The 19,593-nt window shown below is 52.8% G+C and overlaps 1 protein-coding gene across 3 annotated transcripts in view; it reads right to left on the reverse strand.

Moving 5' to 3' along the window:
* RAB11FIP3 (RAB11 family interacting protein 3) overlaps positions 1–19,593 on the reverse strand; it is a gene marked incomplete at its 5' end in the record, with an annotated part of 79,037 nt that overhangs the window by 17,032 nt on the left and 42,412 nt on the right. For 2 of the 3 annotated variants that reach the window (XM_082669596.1, XM_082669595.1), the window contains 3 exons: positions 1,439–1,588; positions 5,518–5,675; positions 14,001–14,092. In XM_082669596.1, the coding sequence (XP_082525722.1) occupies positions 1,439–1,588; positions 5,518–5,675; positions 14,001–14,092 (400 nt within the window). Of the gene's footprint in view, positions 1–1,438; positions 1,589–5,517; positions 5,676–14,000; positions 14,096–19,593 lie in introns of all 3 variants that reach the window. The other variant, XM_082669594.1, reaches the window with a different exon arrangement.

Raw genomic sequence — 19,593 nt, forward strand, 5'->3', positions numbered from 1 at the left:
CAGTCGAAGGGCACAAACTTTCAGCAAGAGGAATAAGGTCCGAGGACACCACAGATGATAACACCGTGCAATCAGACCTTGGAGATACTGCGGGGTCACCTGCAGCCCGTCGTAATAAAGTGAGTGGTGCAATAAAGTGAGTTATGCGAAGTTTTTGGTTTCCAGTGCATGTAAAAGTGATGTTTACACTGTACCGTAGTCCAATAAGTGTGTAAAAGTATCACATCTAAAAAAACAACGTAGGGAATTCCCTGGTGGTTAGGACTCTGCGCTTCCACTGCAGGGGACACGAGTTCGCCCTATGGTCAGGGAACTAAGATCCCGCAAGCCACACGGCACAGCCAAAAAATTAAAATATTAAAAATTGAAAAAGAAAAGAAAAAACCCATGTGCATGCATATCTTAACTAAAAAATACTTTATTCCTAAAAAATGCTCACCAGCATCTAGGCCTTCAGGGAGCTGTAATCCTTTTTTTTTCCTAAGTAGAAGGCTGCTCCCTGTTGGGGAGAGGAGCTCCTTCTATTTTTTTTTTAAATTTATTTATTTATTTTTGGCTGCATTGGGTCTTTGTTGCTGTGCGTGGGCTTTCTCTAGTTGTGGTGGCTTCTCTTGTTGCAGAGCACGGGCTCTAGGCACACAGGCTTCAGCAGTTGTGGCTCGTGGGCTCTAGAGCGCAGGCTCAGTAGTTGTGGCACACGGGCTTAGTTGCTCCGCGGCATGTGGGATCTTCCCGGACCAGGGCTTGAACCCGTGTCCCCTGCACTGGCAGGTGGATTCTTAACCACTGTGCCACCAGGGAAGCCCTGTAATCCTTTTGCAACAGTCACATCAAGGATTGCTGATCACAGATTCCCACAACAAACAATTATAATGAGAGTCTGAAATATTGTTAGAATTACCATAATGTGACACAGAGACACGGTGCAAGCAATGGCTTTGGAAAAATGATGCAGGGCTTCCACAGGCCTTCAGTGAGTAAAAAACACAAAGGGAAGTGACGGACGAGGTCCACCTGCACAGTAAGACTGAGATTGCTGAGCAGGGTTTCAACACTCACACACACACACTCTCTCACACACTCACACTCTCACACACACACACTCACACACTCTCTCTCACACACACAGCCTCCCTCAAGCTCAATGCAAACCACAATGTGATCCACAAACAGCACTGTGAAACCCGTAAAGCCGAGTTTCCCAACCCCAGCTCTGTGCCCTGGGGCTCGGCTGAGGCCGCATAAACGGGGAGTGACTGGGACCATAACCGATGAGAGGAACCACAGCCAACTGTTATCCGGATAGAAATCTTAAAGTTTTGACTGTGGCATTGTTCAATTATATTACAGTGAATAAAACAAGTTCTCTGTGAACCAAAAGGAGACCCTCCCCCTTAACAGAACGTGAAGAGACAGGGCCCTGGTGCAGGGCTCTTACCTGGGGGTGAGGAAGATGGGGTCTCTGCAGCCGTGCTCCCCGTTGCAGAGGGTCTCTGGGGACAGCTCCGCCTCACTGCCCTCACCATAGTCCTCGAAATGTTCCTCGCCTCCTATCACCGTGACGACCGACTGGCTGTGCAGGTGGGACCTGCAGAGGCAAACGAGTGTCAGCTGCCGACATGGGCTGCGGGCACCCCCAGAGCCGCGGGCGTGACCTGAGCCTCCAGCAGAAACGTGCAGTGACCACACGTGTGAGTTCGTGTCCTAACAGCCGCGCTAGGGAAGGTAAATGCACAGGTGAAACTGACTTTAACAATGTACTTCACTTGGCCCAACATACCCAAAATCATCACTTCCAAAACAAGATCTTTATATTATCTATGTCCTTGTGTCATAATAAGCTTTCGAATCTGGTGTTTGCTGCAACCCGGGCACACGGCAGGTGCTCCCCACCCCGGGGCCGGGCCACCACCTCACCACAGACCCCCCCATCCCCCGAGATCCTGTGAGCAGGCGCAGGAGCTGCCCCCTCAGAGGGGCAGGCCTGGTAGTCAGGAGGGGCCAGTCTCTGTCCGCTGCCCAGACCCACAGTCGCACGACACGCAGCGCAAGCTCCCCGAGGCACCTGACCCCAATGGTCTCGGGACGTCCGACTGCTCTCTGAAGAGCGTGTCCGAGTCTGACTGCCTCCCGCCTGCTACCAGCCCTCACCTTCTCACACAGAGACAGGAAGAAATGATTCCTTCCGACAGACACCATTTCACACTAAGCTACTTTCTGTTTCTGTAGATGAGCTGCTTCGTGGATCCACGTGCCCAGACCCCGGGAGAGGAAGCTGCCCCCGAAGTGAGAGGGAGCATGCACAGCCTCCATGGGCCGGACGTGGACGCCCGTGGGCGGCGAGGAGCCCAGCGCCTGTCCTCATGTCAGAGGGGATGTGCACTTGGTGCTGGGGACCCGGGGCAGACCACGCAGCCGTCACGCACCGCATCGACAGAAAACGGGTGACTTTAGATTATAATCGGCAACCTCGTGGCAATTCAAGATTTTCTCATTTGACACCAACGTGACTTCAACGAATCCTGAGGGCAAGTCACTGCTTAAGCAGCAAAACAGCCCAGAGCCTAGAAACTTCCAGAGAAAAACTAAGACCTCATAATGGTTTCCCAGATTTGACACTTCAACTTCGATTACTTGACCCAAATTGAATTTAAAGAACTTAGGGACTTCCCCGGTCGTGCAGTGGTTAAGATTCCACGCTCCCAATACGGGGGGCCCAGGTTCAATCCCTGGTCAGGGAACTAGATCCCACATGCATGCCGCAACTAAGAGTCCACATGCCACAACTAAGGACCCCACGAGCCACAACTAAGGAGCCCGCAAGCCACAACTAAGATCCAGTGCAACCAAATAAATATTTAAAGAAATTTAAAAGAACTTACCTATTACCTTAAAAAATACTGATCAGGGGCTTCCCTGGTGGCACAGTGGTTAAGAATCCGCCTGCCAATGCAGGGGACATGGGTTCGAGCCCTGGTCCGGGAAGATCCCACGTGCCACGGAGCAACTAAGCCCATGCGCCCCAACTACTGAGCCTGCACTCTAGAGCCTTTGAGCCACAGCTACTGAAGCCCGTGCGCCTAGGGCCCGTGCTCTGTGACAAGAGAAGCCACCGCGATGAGAAGCCCGCGCACCGCAACGAAGAGTAGCCCCCGCTCACCACAACTAGAGAAAGCCCGCACGCAGCAACGAAGACCCAATGCAGCCAATAAATAAATAAATAAATTCTTTAAAAAAAAAAAAAAAGAAGTACTGATCAGGAAGCTACAGCAAACGTGGCAACCCCAGCCCCACGTATTCTACCCTCACACCTCCCTCCTTGGTCACTGCAAGCCACTCTGGGCTCCCATCTCCACACGCTGGGCTTGGCCCCTGGTGGCCCTGGAAGGTGTTCCTCCAGTCCCAACAGAGCCCAATGGCCGAACGCACACGCACGACGCCCCCTTCCCTACCAGACGGTCACCCCACACCGCAGCAATCAAGGAAAGACCCCAATAAATGGAGCAATAAACTATGTTCAAAGACTGGGAGACCCATAGGGACAAGATGTTGGTTCTGCCCAAATAATCTACAGATCCAGCAAAATCCCAACCCAAATCCCAGCAGGTACTTTTTTCCAGAGACTAACAAGCTGAATCTATATAAAACCACATGGAAATGTGAAGGCCAAAGGCGCCAACGCAGCCTTGTAGAGCGAGGCTGGAGGGTGCACATGGCCGAACGGCAGGACCAGCGGGTGACAAGCCTGGAGCAGAAGGACTGAGCGATGCTGACCTGCACAGGGCACACAGGGCCAAGCAGGGCGTCCGGCACAGCCCATGCACTCGGCCACCTTGTGGGGCAATGAGGAAGGAGGGAGCTTCAAAACCGAGCCTGAGCCAATGGACATCTATACAGGAAAAATGACCCCTGCCTCACACCATGCACAAAAACTCCCTTACGGGGAGATGAAAGATCTGAAAACAAAGGCAAAACAATAAAGCTGTTAAAGAAAAGCAGAAGTAAACGTCACAGTGATGTGGAGTAAGCAGAGACCTCTGAAGCAGAACACAGACGTGCCAACCACAAAAGACAAACAGATACACTGGACTACAGTAGAATTTAAAACGTCTGTTCTCAGACACCCCAGGGAAGTGAGAAGATGACCTGCAGAGGGGGAAAAAGATGCCTGCAACACACCCGGGACAAAGGAGTCCCCTGAGACAGAGGAAGAGCTCCCACAATTGAAGACAGAGGAAAAGACGGCCCACGGGACCCGGGGAGGCCAGATCCACCCACCGCCTGTATCTGCAGAGGCAGCCAACGCAGAGCTGAGAAGCAGTGCTGGGACCATCGGGCCACGAGCCTGTTTACTATCTGGTCTTTACGGAAGAGCTTTCAGAGTCCTGCAATCAACAAAGGGGCGAAAGCCTGGAACAGGCACTGCACAGGAGAGGGTCTCCACATGGGCAGCCAGTGCAAGAAAGGCACTGCCCCCGTCAGGCACCTGGGAAACCCAAGTGAGGACCACCTGCTCTGCGCGCCCTCAGACAACAGGCGTGAAGAAGCGGAGGATGCCAGGCACTGCGAGAATGGAGAGCAGCTGGAACCCGCAGGCGGCTGGCAGGCAGGGAGCTACCAAACCCCACCTGTAAGTGTCTGACCTGCAGTAACCCCTACAGAGGAGCCTGTGCCCCAGGTGCGCCCTACGCCACCGAGGAACAAACCCGGCCACCAAAAGACGTCAGGCAGCAGCTTTATTCATGAAACCCAAACTGTGAGCAAACCCAATGCCCCAATGCCCACTGACAGGAAATTAAGAAGCTGTGGGCTTCTTAATGGAACACTCAATAATAACCAGAATAAACCACTCACAACGGTGCACACAGACACGGATAAACCTCACAGCCACGATACCAAGTGGGAGAAGCCAGGTGGAGAAAGGATACACACTGTGTGATGACCCTTGAGTGAGGAACAAACCAGGAGCCAGGGTACCAGGGAAGGAGCTGGGAGGGGGGGCGGCGGGAGGGCTGGCGCTTGGGATAGGCATGCCATCTTCAATTAGGGAGGAAAAACACAAGCTCTGCAGGGGCCAAACAAGAAACAAAACGAAATAAAATAAGCAAAATTCCAGTTTCAAGGCCTCCCGGGGAGCCCAGGGCAGAACCCCCAGCCGTCACCTGGGCCCACATGGGCCACCTGGCACCTGGCCTCTCTGATCCGGCCCTTCCCCCTCACTGTCCTCAAACGCATGGAGTCAGGGTGCCATAAAGATGAAGACGTTTGAAATGTGTCTCACCCTGGGTCATAAGAATTGTGATGACAAAATCCAAAAGACCAAGCAAATGTTTTCTCCTAGGATTCCTATCTGTACAGAGGAGCACCTTCTGACGGAGGCTGCACGGTCAGCTGGGCGCAGGCTCTTCCCAGGACCACAGCCCTCCGCAGGCTCACACTCCCCTCTGGATCACCTGACATGAACCCCACCATGAACCCATCTGCCATCAGCCCTGGGCCATGTAGATAGGAACAGACCTGCCCGGGAGCAGCAGCAGGGCGCCGTGGCCGGGCTCCTCCGTGGCGTCCAGGCATTCGGGGGGCACCAGGGTGCCTGTGTCCTCATCCGTGAAGGTCTCACACTCACTGTAGGTGCTCTCGGAGCCCATGTATGCGCTGTCTGTCACCTCGTTGGCCTAGGAGAGAGAGCCAAGAGTCAGTCCCGGGGCCCGGGAAAGGACCCCGTGGAGGGGGAGCTTGCACGTGGGAGATGTTCCTCCTGTACTTCTAAGCAGAAACAGTAGGTTACAAAACACTTCAGTATTTTCAAAAATGAAAAATAGGCACATGTTCAAGAGCAGAAAAAAATGACTGGAGGGATTTTTAAACTTAGTTATAGAAATATGCCTAAAATGGACACAAAGTATCCCAACATCACAGGATACATGCCAGAACAGCCCGTTTTGTGGCTTTCCAGCACTGGAATGAATTCTACCCCAGGAACTAATGTTCAATAGTGTAAGACTATGCCTTTTAAAAAGTCCCCATCAATATCTGCTCTGTATGTGCAACCTATTGCTTTGAAATTCAATTACGTGGTCTAACCTCAAAATACGAATTCATCAATTATTTGACCAATTATGTTTTCTGGTTAAATGTCTACTTTCCCGGACTTCCCTGGTGGCGCAGTGGTTAAGAATCCGCCTGCCAATGCAAGGGACGCAGGTTCGATCCCTGGTCCGGGAAGATCCCACATGCCACAGAGCAGCTAAGCCCATGTGCCACAACTACTGAGCCTGCGTTCTAGAGCCCATGGGCCACAGCTACTGAGGCCACATGCCACAACTACTGAAGCCCGTGCGCCTAGAGTCCTCCTGTGCTCTGCAACAAAGAGAAGCCACCTCAATGAAAAGCCCGCACACTGCAACGAGGAGTATAGCCCCTGCTCTCTGCAACTAGAGAAAGCCCGCATGCAGCAACAAAGACCCAACACAGCCAAAAATAAACTAATTAATTAATTTTAAAAAGGTCTACTTTCCCACTAAACACATCTTTGTTTTTTTACTCTTGTGGACCCAGTACCGAGCACAGGGCTGGGCGTACAGCAGACAGTAGATATTTGTGGATTGTCCAAATGAACTTAAAACTGAAGAACCATTAAACAGGCCATTTTCAATGTACAATCTCAGCTTTAACTGAAGTGCAACTTCATTGGTTAGGAGAAGTAGCCATCCTTTCATGCTCGAAAGAGTCTGAGGTTAACAATTTGCAAACAAGTAAGAATTCAGAGAAGCAACTGGAGACGGTGCACTTTGTCCTCGGGCTCTGGTGTCACAAGATGGGGGGGGCGGGCTAGAGGGTCCCTGACGGCTGTCTCCGCACCTGCGCCCGATGGAGACCCAGGGCCCATCCTCGGTCTGCCGTCCAGCAGCCGTGTGATCCCAGCCCGGGCTCTCGAGCATCCGAGCTGTGCTGCCTCATTTGTAGATCAGGGGCTGCAATGCTGATCTCAAGAGGTCGTAACCACTCAAGACTTAGAGATCACACAGGCGGGTACGAGAACAGAGCCTGAAAGCCGGGGGCTCACGTGTCATAGGTGGTGCAACCTCTGCCTCCTGCACATAGGACAGAATGAAGCAGGGAAGGCACCCGAGGTATCTACTGCACGCATTCCATGCCGCTCCTTATTTCCAAGGGAAAACCTGATATTCCTTGGAATCTCAGGCAACTAAGTCATTCACAAAGAGCGTTCATTTCAAAATCTGAAATCAGGAAATCCCTTCAAGAGGCCTCCACTCTCCTTCTCCTCACCACCAAGCAGGTGGCTCTGGGCTCAGCCTGCAGGTAGGGACACTGTCCGAGCCAGGCAGGCTCCACCATGTGCGAGGCTGGGCCCGCTGCTCCTGGGCTGAGGGACAGTTGCCCGGAGCCCTCCCCTCCCCTCTGTTCGCCCTCGACCCGGAAGCAGGCGGGTCTTGGACTTGGACTGGGGGCCTCAGAGATGGCTTCCTGTAGGGGACAGAACGTGAACCTTGAGGTCAGCGTTTAGACAGCCAACCACCACCACTTCCAGCAGAGGCTCCTCTGGCCAGTGTGGCCCCAGGTCCTCGCAGGCAGCGGGGTGCGCAGAAGCGCCGGCCAGCTCGGTGCCGGGGGAGGCCCAGAGCTCAGGCCTGTTGACCTCACCCGCAGTCATGCTGCTGAGGCCGGGCTGCAGCCGGAACCCTCCCTGGGGCCTGGAGGACGGTTCAGGGTGGAAGTAATTCCTCACAATGCAAGACGAAGCAGATGCCATGCAAACCCGACTGCGCCCACACCTCGCAAGCAGACATGCTCACCTTCCATCTTCATTCCTAAAGCAAGCCCGGCCCCGGAGCACACAGAGCAGCCCCAGGGGCAGGAGGCCCAGAGGCTCCAAGAGGACCCCAGGGCAAGGCCCAGGGAGGGCCAAGGGGACCGGGAGGACGGGGCCAGCTCGTTTCAGACACTACCCACCTGCTCACCCCCTGAAGTCCAGGCTGTCCTGAATAAATTTCAGCAAGCCAGATAGTTTTCTAGGGCAGGCGGGCGAACACCTGCCTTTTAAGAGGGCAGAAAACTGTCTGTGAGCGTGGTCCACTGGAGGAACACCGAGGGCTCAGAGAGGCACCCCAGCAGCCCCCATGTGCCGCCAGACAGGACCTCGCTTTGCCAGCCCACCGTCTATGCCGCCAGCTTAAAAATGATTACAAATTACACGTTAGGATAAGCTCATGTGGAAATCAAAGTGCACATTAGAAAGCTTGGCTGTGTTTCCTCACCGGTTAACAAACGCTGGGCCAGCGGGTGGGCAAGGAAGCCCACGCTCACGGCCATCAGTGAGGGGCTCGAGGGCGCCCAGGCCTGCCTGGGGCCCTCGCTGTCTGGTCATGGTTCCTCCAAGGGGAACAAGCTGCCGGGCAGACCGTGGCCGGTGTCCAGCCTCCTCTTACCCTTAGATGCCAGCCTGGCCAGGGCCCGGCTCCTCACACCAGCTCCAGGAAGGGCGCGCTCGTGGAGACAGCCTTTCCATGGAATTGGAGCGCTGGGGACTCTGTCCAGACCGGTCATCAGCTTCCAGCGGCCTTCTATTTGCTCATCGTGCTGAGGTTCTGCAAAACCTGTGTGTCCACCTGAAGGTACATCACTGTCTCGGAAGGAGTTTAACCCACTCCCAGATATGCTCCATTAAACCTGCTGCTCTAGCTGGCAAGGGGGGCAAAGTTCAGGAAGTGCTTGCTGGGTTTTTCACAGTCAGATCTCCAAACAGAGTGGCTTTTGTTCTTGATTTTCTAACTTTTCTGATAAGAGTCTGAACAAAAGACCTATTTCTCCATCATCTTATTAAGGCCAAGAGTTGGAGGAGAAGGGAGGGCCAGAGAAGGCACAGCAGAGACCATGCTTATCGTTCCGCTGGCGCCTGCTCTCTGCGACTTTCCCATCGCCCCTCTAGAAGTTCTGACACGCGCTCGTCCCCATGGGCAGCAGGTCCTCTGCCAGTCCACCCTCCACCTCGCTCAGACTCTCGGACCCGGAACCTTCTTCTCATTCCCAGAACGTCAGCGACAACCCTCATTCACCGCCCCGCCCTTCCCCCTTCTCAGAATCACCACTTTCTCCTGGGGAATTCCCTGGATGTCCAGTAGTTAGGACTACGTGCTTTCACTGCCGAGGGCCCAGGTTCAATCCCTAGTCAGGGAACTAAGATCCCACAAGCCATGTGTTGAACCCAAAAAAATTTTTTAAAAATGATAAAAATAAAAACTTTCTCCTAGGAGCTCTCCTACAAGCTGGGGCCAAAGGGATGCTCAGTCAAACACCGGAAGTCACGGGTCCCCCAAAGCGTCCCCAGCAGGAAAGGACTCGGGAGCAGCAGTCCACCAAGTGCTACTGCATAGTGCACCCTGACCAGCACCGCTGTGTGCCCAGCCAGAAAATGTTCAACGAAAGGCTTATTTATCTCTGAAGATCGCCAGCAGAGGGTCTCCAGATGTGGTATTGGATATAATACACGTAATCTTCACTCATATTGTTATGGTACTTATTAGGATTACATGATTCAAAACATTTTTAAAAAACAGCTTTCTACAAGTTTCTAAGCACCTAATTCCACTCCCCTCAAAATTACAACTAAAAACCTTGAAAAGGGGGCTTCCCTGGTGGTACAGTGGTTAAGAATCTGCCTGCCAATGCAGGGGACACGGGTTCAAGCCCTGGTCCGGGAAGCAACTAAGCCCGCGGAGCAACTAAGCCGTGTGCCACAACTACTGAGCCCGCGTGCCTAGAGCCCATGCTCCACAACAAGAGAAGCCATCGCAATGAGAAGCCCGTGCACTACAACGAACAGTAGCCCCTGCTCGCTGCAACTAGAGAAAGCCCGCGCGCAGCAACGAAGACCCAACACAGCCAAAAATAATAAATAAAAATAAATACATTTATAATAAATAAATAAAATAAAAACCTTGAAAAGCATAAAAACACACGGAGGAACTTTTAAGGCCCAACACTGTATGATTCTAACCAGCTCTATGACATTCTGAAAAAGCAAAACGATGGAGACAGTAAAAGATCAGAGGTTGCCAGGTGCTAGTGGGAGGAAGTGACGAATTTGGGGGGCAAAGAGGATTTTTAGGGCAGCGAAACTGCAATGGTAGATACATGTCATGAATTTATCAAAACCCACAGACGGTACACCACCAAGAGTGAACCCTAATGTAAACCATGGCCTTCAGTTAGTTACAATGTATCGACATTGGTTCACCCTTTATAACAAATGGAAGATGTTCACTGCCGGGAAACTGTGTAATGGGAACTCTCTGTACCGTCTACTCCATTTTCTGTGGAGCAGAAAACCTAAAACTGCTAAAATGTAAAGTGTGTTAATTCTTTTAAAGCAACCAAAAAACTTAAAAAGAAATATTCCCTCCTTGTTGAAAAAAAAATTAAGATCTAAAAACCTGAGAAGCATTCCTGCTGCATACTCTGAAACGTCAGGTTCCCACCCACGTCCTTGCAAGGTGACAAGTGTGAGGTGGGGGATGGCACACCTGAGAGTTGAGGCACCATAAAGGTGGGAGGGCGGGCTTCCCTGGTGGCACAGTGGTTGAGAGTCCGCCTGCTGATGCAGGGGACACAGGTTCGTGCCCCGGTCTAGGAAGATCCCACATGCCGTGGAGCGGCTGGGCCCGTGAGCCATGGCCGCTGAGCCTGCGCGTCTGGAGCCTGTGCTCCGCAACGGGAGAGGCCACAACAGTGAGAGGCCCACGTACCACAAAAAAAAAAAAAAAGGTGGGAGGGCCACACTTGTGGGATGCCAGGGGGGTCCGCCCTGCAGAGGACAGGAGCCAGCGATCGGACAGCACCCCAAGCCTGCTCCGCCCAGGCTTCAAGAGGCAGCCCCAGCGTCAGTGGGCCTCACCCTTTTGGTTTTTTTTTCTTTTGTTTTTTTTTTGCGGTACGCGGGCCTCTCACTGTTATGGCCTTTCCCGTTGCGGAGCACAGGCTCCGGACACGCAGGCTCAGCAGCCATGGCTCACGGGCCCAGCCGCTCCACGGCATGTGGGATCTCCCCGGACCGGGGCACGAACCCGTGTCCCCTGCATCGACAGGCGGACTCTCAACCACTGCGCCACCAGGGAAGCCCGGGCCTCACCCTTTTGGATCAAATGTGTTGACGCCTTTTACTATCCTGAGTAACAAAACTCATTGTATTAGTTCCCTGGGGCTGCCAATTTCTTTTTTCTTTTTTAAATTTAATTTAATTTAAATTTCGGTGGGGTTTTTTTTGGCTGCATTGGGTCTTCGTTGCTGCGCTTGGGCTTTCTCTAGCTGCGGCGAGCGGGGGCTACTATTTGTTGTGGTGCACTGGCTTCTAATTGCAGTGGCTTCTCTTGTTGTGGAGCACGGCTTCTGGGCACTCAGCCTTCAGCAGTTGCAGCACGCAGGCCCTAGAGTGCGCAGGCTTTAGTAGCTGTGGCATGTGGGCTCAGTAGTTGTGGCTCGTGGGCTTAGTTGCTCCGTGGCATGTGGGATCTTCCCAGACCAGGGATCGAACCTGTGTCCCCTGCATTGGCAGGTGGATTCTTAACCATTGCACCACCAGGGAAGTCCCAGGGCTGCCAATTTCTAACTACCATAAACTGGTGGCTTAAGACAACAGGAATATATTCTCAGAGACCTGGAGGCCAGAAGTTGGAAATCAAGGTGTCAGCAGGGCTGAATTCTTCCTGAGGCTCCAGAGGAGGACCTTTCCTGCCTCGTCCAGCTCCTGGTGGCTAGGGGATGTCTCGGCTGGCAGCCATGTTCCTCCAGCTCTGCCCACGTCTTCATACCGCCTTCTCCCCCGTGCGTCATCTCCCTTTCTCTTCAAAGGACATTGGTCATTGGATTCAGGGCCCACTCTACACAGCATGATCCCATCTTGAGATCCTTAACTTAACGAGATCTGCAAAGACCCTTTCTCCAAATGAGGTCACATTCACGGGTTCCGATGTACCTTCTGGGGAGTACCATTCAACCCACGACACCCACATACACATCAAATACAAAGAATCAGTATAACGCCCTCACGGAAATACGAGACAAGAACAAAACAGACGACATTGATGGTAAAGTGTGTGCTGGTGTGTCAACAGGCAGGAGAGATCTGCTGCTGGCCGACCACTAAGTGAGGAGACGGGGTTCTCTAGACACTCTGAACAAGAAAAGCAGGCTCTCCCCTGACCTAGCTGCACTTCTGGAAAGTTCAAGGTGTGTCATTCCACACATAGCCTTCCATGCCTCGCCATCCCACAGTCTCGGGGTCTGGCAGCTGACTTGACAGCTGACACGTCAGGGTCCTGCACACCCTCAGCCCTGCCCGGCCACACCATGCCTCACAGCCAGCACACGTCCCAGCTGGGCACTTAGCCTCCATGTACCAGGACTGGGCCTGGCACCACCAGGTCACACAAAGAATGAACACACCAGCTGTTGCTGAATGGGGGGACGCAAGGTGGGGTTGTCCCTGCCCTCAGGGGCTCAGGCCCAGGTGGGACTCTAGGACAAAGCTGTGAGGGGTGAATGCTCCCAGGTGGCTTGGAGGCCTGTGCTGGCAGAAGTGAGAGACAGTCAGGAAGTGAACCTGTGTCATCTGAGGGGTGACTAATACCTGGGCAGTTTCTCAGAGCAGGGAACAAGCTACAGAGACACAGAAGAGGGCAGTGGGATCCTGTGGGGTGTTACCATTCACAGGGACTCTCAGAAGCTCTTCATTTCACAAAGGAGCCCGTGCTCTGGCCTTGCTTGGCAGTCTGGCAGAAGGGGATAGCAATGTCACAGGAGAGCCTGCCCCTCTGCTGACAACAGGCCACCAGCCCCGGGTGCACAGCACGGAGAGCAGACGCCCGCCAACCACAGTGTCCCCACCAGTGTCAGAATGAGCCCTGCCTGCCTGCCCTTCATGCCATTCCCCACAGAAATGTGGGGATGACCAAGAGGCACATGAAAAGATGCTCAACATCATTAATTATTAGAGAAATGCAAATCAAAACTACAATGAGGTATCACCTCACACCGGTCAGAATGGCCAGCATCAAAAAAATCTACAAACAATAAATACTGGAAAGGGTGTGGAGAAAAGGGAACCCTCCTGCACTGTTGAATGTAAATTGATACAACCACTATGGAAAACAGTATGGAAGTTCCTTAAAAAACTAAAAATAGAGCTACCATATGACCCAGCAATCCCACTACTGGGCATATACCTGAGAAAACCATAATTCAAAAAGAGACATGTACCACAATGTTCACTGCAGCGTTATTTACAATAGCCAGGACATGGAACCAACCTAAATGTCCATCGACAGATGAATGGATAAAGAAGATGTGGCACATATATACAATGGAATATTACTCAGTCATAAAAAGAAATGAAATTGAGTTATTTGTAGTGAGGTGGATGGACCTAGATCCTGTCATACAGAGTGAAGTTAAGTCAGAAAGAGAAAAACAAATACCATATGCTAACGCATATATATGGAATCTAAAAAAAAAAAAAAAAAAAGGTACTGATGAACCTAGTAGCAGGGCAGGAATAAAGACGCAGACACAGAGAATGGACTTGAGGACATGGGGTGGGAGGGGGAAGCTGGGGCGAAGTGAGAGTAGCATCGACATATATACACTACCAAATGTAAAATAGATAGCTAGTGGGAAGCAGCAGCATAGCACAGGGAGATCAGCTCGGTGCTTTGTGATGACCTAGAGGGGTGGGATAGGGAGGGGTGGGAGGGAGGCTCATGAGGGAGGAGATATGGGGACATATGTATGCATATGGCTGATTCACTTTGGTGTATAACAGAAACTAACACAGTATTGTGAAGCAATTATACTCCAGTAAAGATCTATAAAAAAAAAAAAAAACAGCCGTGGGGACCAATGAGTGAAGCAGGATTTAGGGTACAGGAGGAAGAGAGGGTGTATCTGTCAGATGCCCGCTCAGCTCTCCCGGGAAGACCACTTGCCTCAAAGGTAACGAAGTCATCGAACTCCTCGGGGCAGGCTGGCGGCTCCTCGTCGGGGGCAGGCGTGACACTGCAGAGCTGGCCGTCGGGATCTGCTAGAGAAAGAAGACCCGGCTCAGCAGGTGGCCCAGAGTATCCCCAGAGAGGTCAAGGGGGAAGGTGCGTGCGTGGTGGACATGAGCGGGACCTGGACTGGCCATGAGAAACCCCGGGGAAAGGAGGCAAGCAGTGCAGCCCCCGGGGAAACAAGGCTTTGGGCCAGACTCCACGTTCTATTTATTTTGGCCATGCCACGCGTCTTGCGGGATCTTAGTTCCCCAACTGGGGCCTGAACCCAGGCTGTTGGCAGTGAAAGTGTGGAGTTCTAATCACTGGAGCGCCAGGGAAGTCCCAGACTCCACGTTTTAAAGAATCTGTCTTGTCTGGGGAGGTGTCAGTGTGATAACATCTGTCCAAGGTGCTGGACCCATGGCAGCTTTTATTTTCTCCCTTTTTACTTAACTTTACCTTCTACAACACATTTTATTTTATAATAATAATAAGTTTGAAGGAAACGCTATCGTTTCATGCTGGATAACGCTGACGTCAGCACCAGAGACCCCACTTCTCAGACACGAGCCCACAGCAGTGGCCCTTCTGCAGAAAAAGCTCTGCTCCCATGGCCTCTAGGCAATGTCAGGGCATAGCCCGTCCCAAAGAGCATGCAAGACGCCTATGTTTCCTGAAGCTGCTTCATTACTGTGATATCATAAGAAATATTTATTTGGTCTTTGTCTCCATTGGTTCCTGGCACAGAGCTCCTAAAACCCCGGGGATTTCCTGAGTGAAGGGGTGAAATGAGCATCTTTTATTCATAACAAGCCCCTTTCAGCCTTACCTGGGTTCACACCAGTGAAGTGACTCTCAGAGGATGGGGGCTGGTTGCCAGGGAACTTTCAGCCCCACTCCTGACCTCTGATCTCCCGGGATGGGGAAGGGCTGGAGATGCAGCTGATCTCCAACAGCCAGGGATTAAACAGTCCTGCCCGTGTAATGGAGCCTCCACACAAACCCCAAATGAAGGGGTTCGGGGAGCTTCCGGGTTGGGAACACACTCAGATACCAGGAGGGTGGCACATCCCAAACTCCATGGGGACAGAAACCTCTCCATGCCAGACCCTGCCCCATATACCTCTTCACCTGGCTGTTCATTTGTAACCTTCATAATATCCTTTATAATGAACTGGTAACAGTCAGTAAAGCGCTTCCCTGGGTTCTATGAGCCATTCTAGCAAATTATCAAACCTGCGGAGGAAGTTGGAACTCTCGATTTGCAGTCAAGTCAGACAGGAGGGAGGGTGACCCAGGCACCTGGGCAGTTGGTGTCCCAGGTGGTATCCACAGAGCACAGAGGACTGCGTGGTGAGGAAAATCCACAACACAGATCACAGCAGTGACTACTCACACACATCAGTTCCTTGTTGAGTGTGTTTCACGTGACCTAACAAAACATCAGTCACTTATTCGTATGGAGTAGAGGCCTTTGAGGGCCAAGTGGACCAGCAAGCCTCCTGATGCTCCTGGGAAAAGGACTCTGAAGGGTCAGCACTGGCCTCCTTGGCCAGAGGACGCTCTTCTCTGGCATCTGGACACCACGCCCACAGGGCTCTGAGGCTTGGAGTCACAGGACAGCCTGGGGAGGGGGATGGACGCTGCCGGACCCCTCAGTGGCAGTACATAGCCACAGTACGTGGCTATGTACTGTTTTTGAAGAGCTCTCAATTTGAACAGAATAATCATGCTTCCCCTCGACAATCAAGCAGATTCAAACGTTTACACGTTCAGTAACTGTGAGATGCTGCTCCAAATTCAAGACTGCAAAAGCCCTTTGGCTGCTTCCGTCTTAAGAATCACAGGTACTTTTGCTGCAGTTGCTTTGTACCATTTTCCCTAGGGGAGTGTAGCTCAGACGGTGGCTGAAGTGAAGGAGCCTCAGAGCGTGACAGGCTGGACCTGGACCCCGTGCTCGCTGCCCACCATGCCAGCCCACAGCCCTGCAGCCCCTCATTGGAGGCCTGGTCTTTGGTGCAGGTGAACTATGGCAGAACCATAGGGAGAGGGTGACTATGGATGGAAGACTTTGGCGTCTGGGGCAGGGGAGGGAGAGGACCACTTACCCCAGCGGAAAGCTGTAAAACGCTAGGCTGACTCTGCCTACCTTTCCACTTTCAAATGTTAAGTCTTGCTTGCACTTCCAAAAACTGAAACAGAGAATTCAAAACTTTCAGAAAGCAGCCAATCATCTTAGCCATGGTGGACATGTGCTCAGATTCCAGGGGTGGGTCCTGCCCCATGCAGTGGAGGCACATGTGAACGCAGCTCGCATTTCTACAATCTCGATGGGAACTAAATATGGTTCTTCTATCAGTTTTCTCAATTAAGTATCAGTTTTTACTGTTTATTTATCTTGTTCTTCCAGAGCCTGGGGGTGGGGGATGAGCCAGAGCAATGGCCCATTTGTAACAACCCGGCTTGATTTCATTCTATTCCTGAAACAAGGCCTGTGGCGAGGACAGCAGACTCCTGCGCTCCTCTGCAAAACTGGGTCAGTACACGGAGTCAGTGCTCCACTCCTGGACGCAGAACGGAAGCCTGACAGACGCGACAGGCCGACCATGGCCATGGCAGGGGTGCCGGCAGGAAGACGTTGAGGTGAGCTCTGGCTGAAAGCAGTTCAGGTGATCACGCTCCCATTCTCCCAAATGCTACGAGTTAACAATTTCAAAATCGTCTCTGACTTGTTTTTATTCTAATTTTATTTTCACTCTCCATTCCTAACAAAAGTTGAATGATGACGTCAAATTACCAAAAAAATAAAGGAGAAGCAGGGGGATTTCCCTGGCAGTCCAGAGGTTAGGACTGCCAGGGCCTGGGTTCAATCCCTGGTTGGGGAACTGGGATCCCACAAGCAGCGAGGCCAAAAACAAAAAACAAAAAAAAGGAAAAGCAGGGCCCACAGCCCTGACCCTCCCAGCAGTTCACCCACTGTGCGGGGAGGGGCGTCCCAACCAGCACTGCCCACTCCAGAAGAGGCCGAGTCTCCTGAGGCACCCAAGCTGCCCAGCCCAGCCCCCCAGCCTTCCTGCAGCCCCAAATGTGCAGCGTGGCCCCAGGTCCCCTTCCCAGACACCCTCTGGGAGACCTGTGTGCCCCCAGCTTCACCATCCCCCGAGTCCCATCACCTCCCGGGGTTGTCCGGGCTGTCCTCCACTAGAAAGCCAGCTCCACCGGTGCTGTGTCCCCGAGCCTGGAATGGTCCTCTCGGCAAAGCTGACGGCCCTGACAGGTCTCAGCTGCCCACTCCCACAGCTGCAGCCCCTTCATCTTCCTGATTCAAGCTCTCATCACAGCAGCCTCCCCTTAGCCTGCCCACCCGAGGACCCCACCCTATCTGCTGGCCAGGCTGGGCCCCTGACCAACCCTGACAGACGCGACAGGCCGACCACCCTCTCTGCTCCCTCCGGCACATACTTCAGGAGTGGGGTCTGCTCTGCATAGGCTAAACTGGGGCGGGGGACACCAGCTGCAGTGTGGCATCATGCTGAGACCGAGCCTCACCCTCCCACACCACCACGTGGGACGCTGCTGTTCCAGAATATTCGTGCCACTGAAGAATCAAAGCACCACTTCCTAGAGCATTCAGGCTAACTCTGGGACAGCCTAAGAAGCTTTTATTTTTAATTACAGTGGAAATGTTACCAAAAAAGAATGCACAAATAATGAGACTCAGTGATGTGTGTGGGCCCCAGAGGCGGAACTTTCACCAAGTTGTCCTGACCTGGGGACTTCCCTGGTGGTCCAGTGGTTAACAATCAGTCTTGCAATGCAGGGGACACTGATTCAATCCCTGGTTGGGAAACTAAGATTCCCACATGCCGTGGGGCAACTAAGCCCATGCGCCACAACTGGAGAGTAGCCTGCGCACCACAACGAAAGATTCCGTGTGCCACAAGAACCGACGCAGCCAAAAACATTAAAAAAAAAAAAAAAAAAAAGTTGTCCTGACCTGGAGGCTCTAATTCAGGAGAAAGTGAGGACAGAGGGCCCCCCAGCTGCAGGGGGAAGGGCCCAGGCCAAGGCAAGGAAGGAGGAGGGGTGTGGCGAGCCCCATCTCAGCATCAGGTGGAAGGTTGACCACAAGGGACAAGCAGGACCCAGGAGACAAGACATTCTCAGACAACCATCTTCTCTCACCAGGCTGATAAATCTATGCACACGAAACTTCGAGACACGTGCAACCAGGGGACAGCCTCGGGGACAGCAGCTGGCACCCCTCCGGCTCAACAGATGGGGGTCACTCTGCTCCCACGCCGGGGCCTGACGGGCTGGTGGCTGGAGAGCTCTGACAGCACACTGGGTCGCGCCCACCTGGTCATGAGTTTTCCAGGGAGCACATTCCAACTCCTGAGGCCCAGGGTTGGGACCCCCTAGGTCACGACGCCCCAGGAATTCCTACAGCTGAGCTTGCTCTGTTTCTCGTCACCTGTGGGCCTATCAGAACAGAGCAGCCACTGCCCAGCAACAGAATCGGGGACGTGGGCTCAGAGAGGCTCAGAGAGGGCCTCAGAACCACACAGATAGCCCCGGCACCGTCTCTCGCTGGCCACTGTCCTGGGCTCCTTCCTGCCCACGCCCAGGGCCCTTGACCCTTCAGAGAAAGCCCAGTCTCGGCCCTGGCTGGAAGGTGCCCCGTGGTCAGCAGCTGCTCCGTGGTCACCCCAGGGAGTGGTCCACACCACTCCCCCCAAGGCCATGGGCTGAGGGTGGACAGCAGCATGCCTAGCCTGGCTCATGTCAGGCCAAGTGTCCCAGCAATTCCCATAAGTTCTTGAACTCTAGAATGTTCTGCTGACATCCCAGTAGAGCACTCAGGGACTTTAGCACCTTCTTCCCCACAAAATGGCTTAGTCTCTGCTTACCTGAATATTCAATTTGTTTAATTACTGTGACCACATAAACACTGACCCCTCTGGCCAAGAGTATTCCAGAAGCACATTTTCCTCTTACTCCACGTCTTGTTTTTCCTGGCATGAGTGACTGCTTGCTGGTGTCCTGGGCTTGACCCCTATGCACCCACCACCCTCCCACCCCCAAGCCCTCGGGCAGAGCTGCGAAGCCTTCTCCAATGACCCACCAGTCCTGGGGCCCTGGCTCCCATCACCGCCAACCTGTGGCCAACCCATCACATGGGGTGAAGGTGAAATGAAGCTGCTGAAGACAAAGACCCACGGAGCCACCTCCTCTGGGACATGTGACCTCCTTACTGACCCCCGGGACTGAGACCAGGCAGCCCAACGCGGCGGCTCCAGCCCCACTGGGTCCGGACACCCACGGACCCAGCGGGAAGCTCTCAAGCACACGTGGCACACGCGTGAAAACCAGTCACACGGCAGACCTCAAACTCCAGGCACAGCACAGAGATCCCATTCTCTGACTATCACACACATGATTAGGTTCAAATTATTGACAAGATCTTAAAATACATTTAGAAATTGTTTAAAATAATTGATGAGTCAAAGAAAAAAATCACACTGGTTTGTTAAAACTAAGAGAA

Source organism: Grampus griseus (genome assembly GCF_964374135.1).
Source record: "Grampus griseus genome assembly, chromosome: 14".
Taxonomy (NCBI): Eukaryota; Metazoa; Chordata; class Mammalia; order Artiodactyla; family Delphinidae; genus Grampus; species Grampus griseus.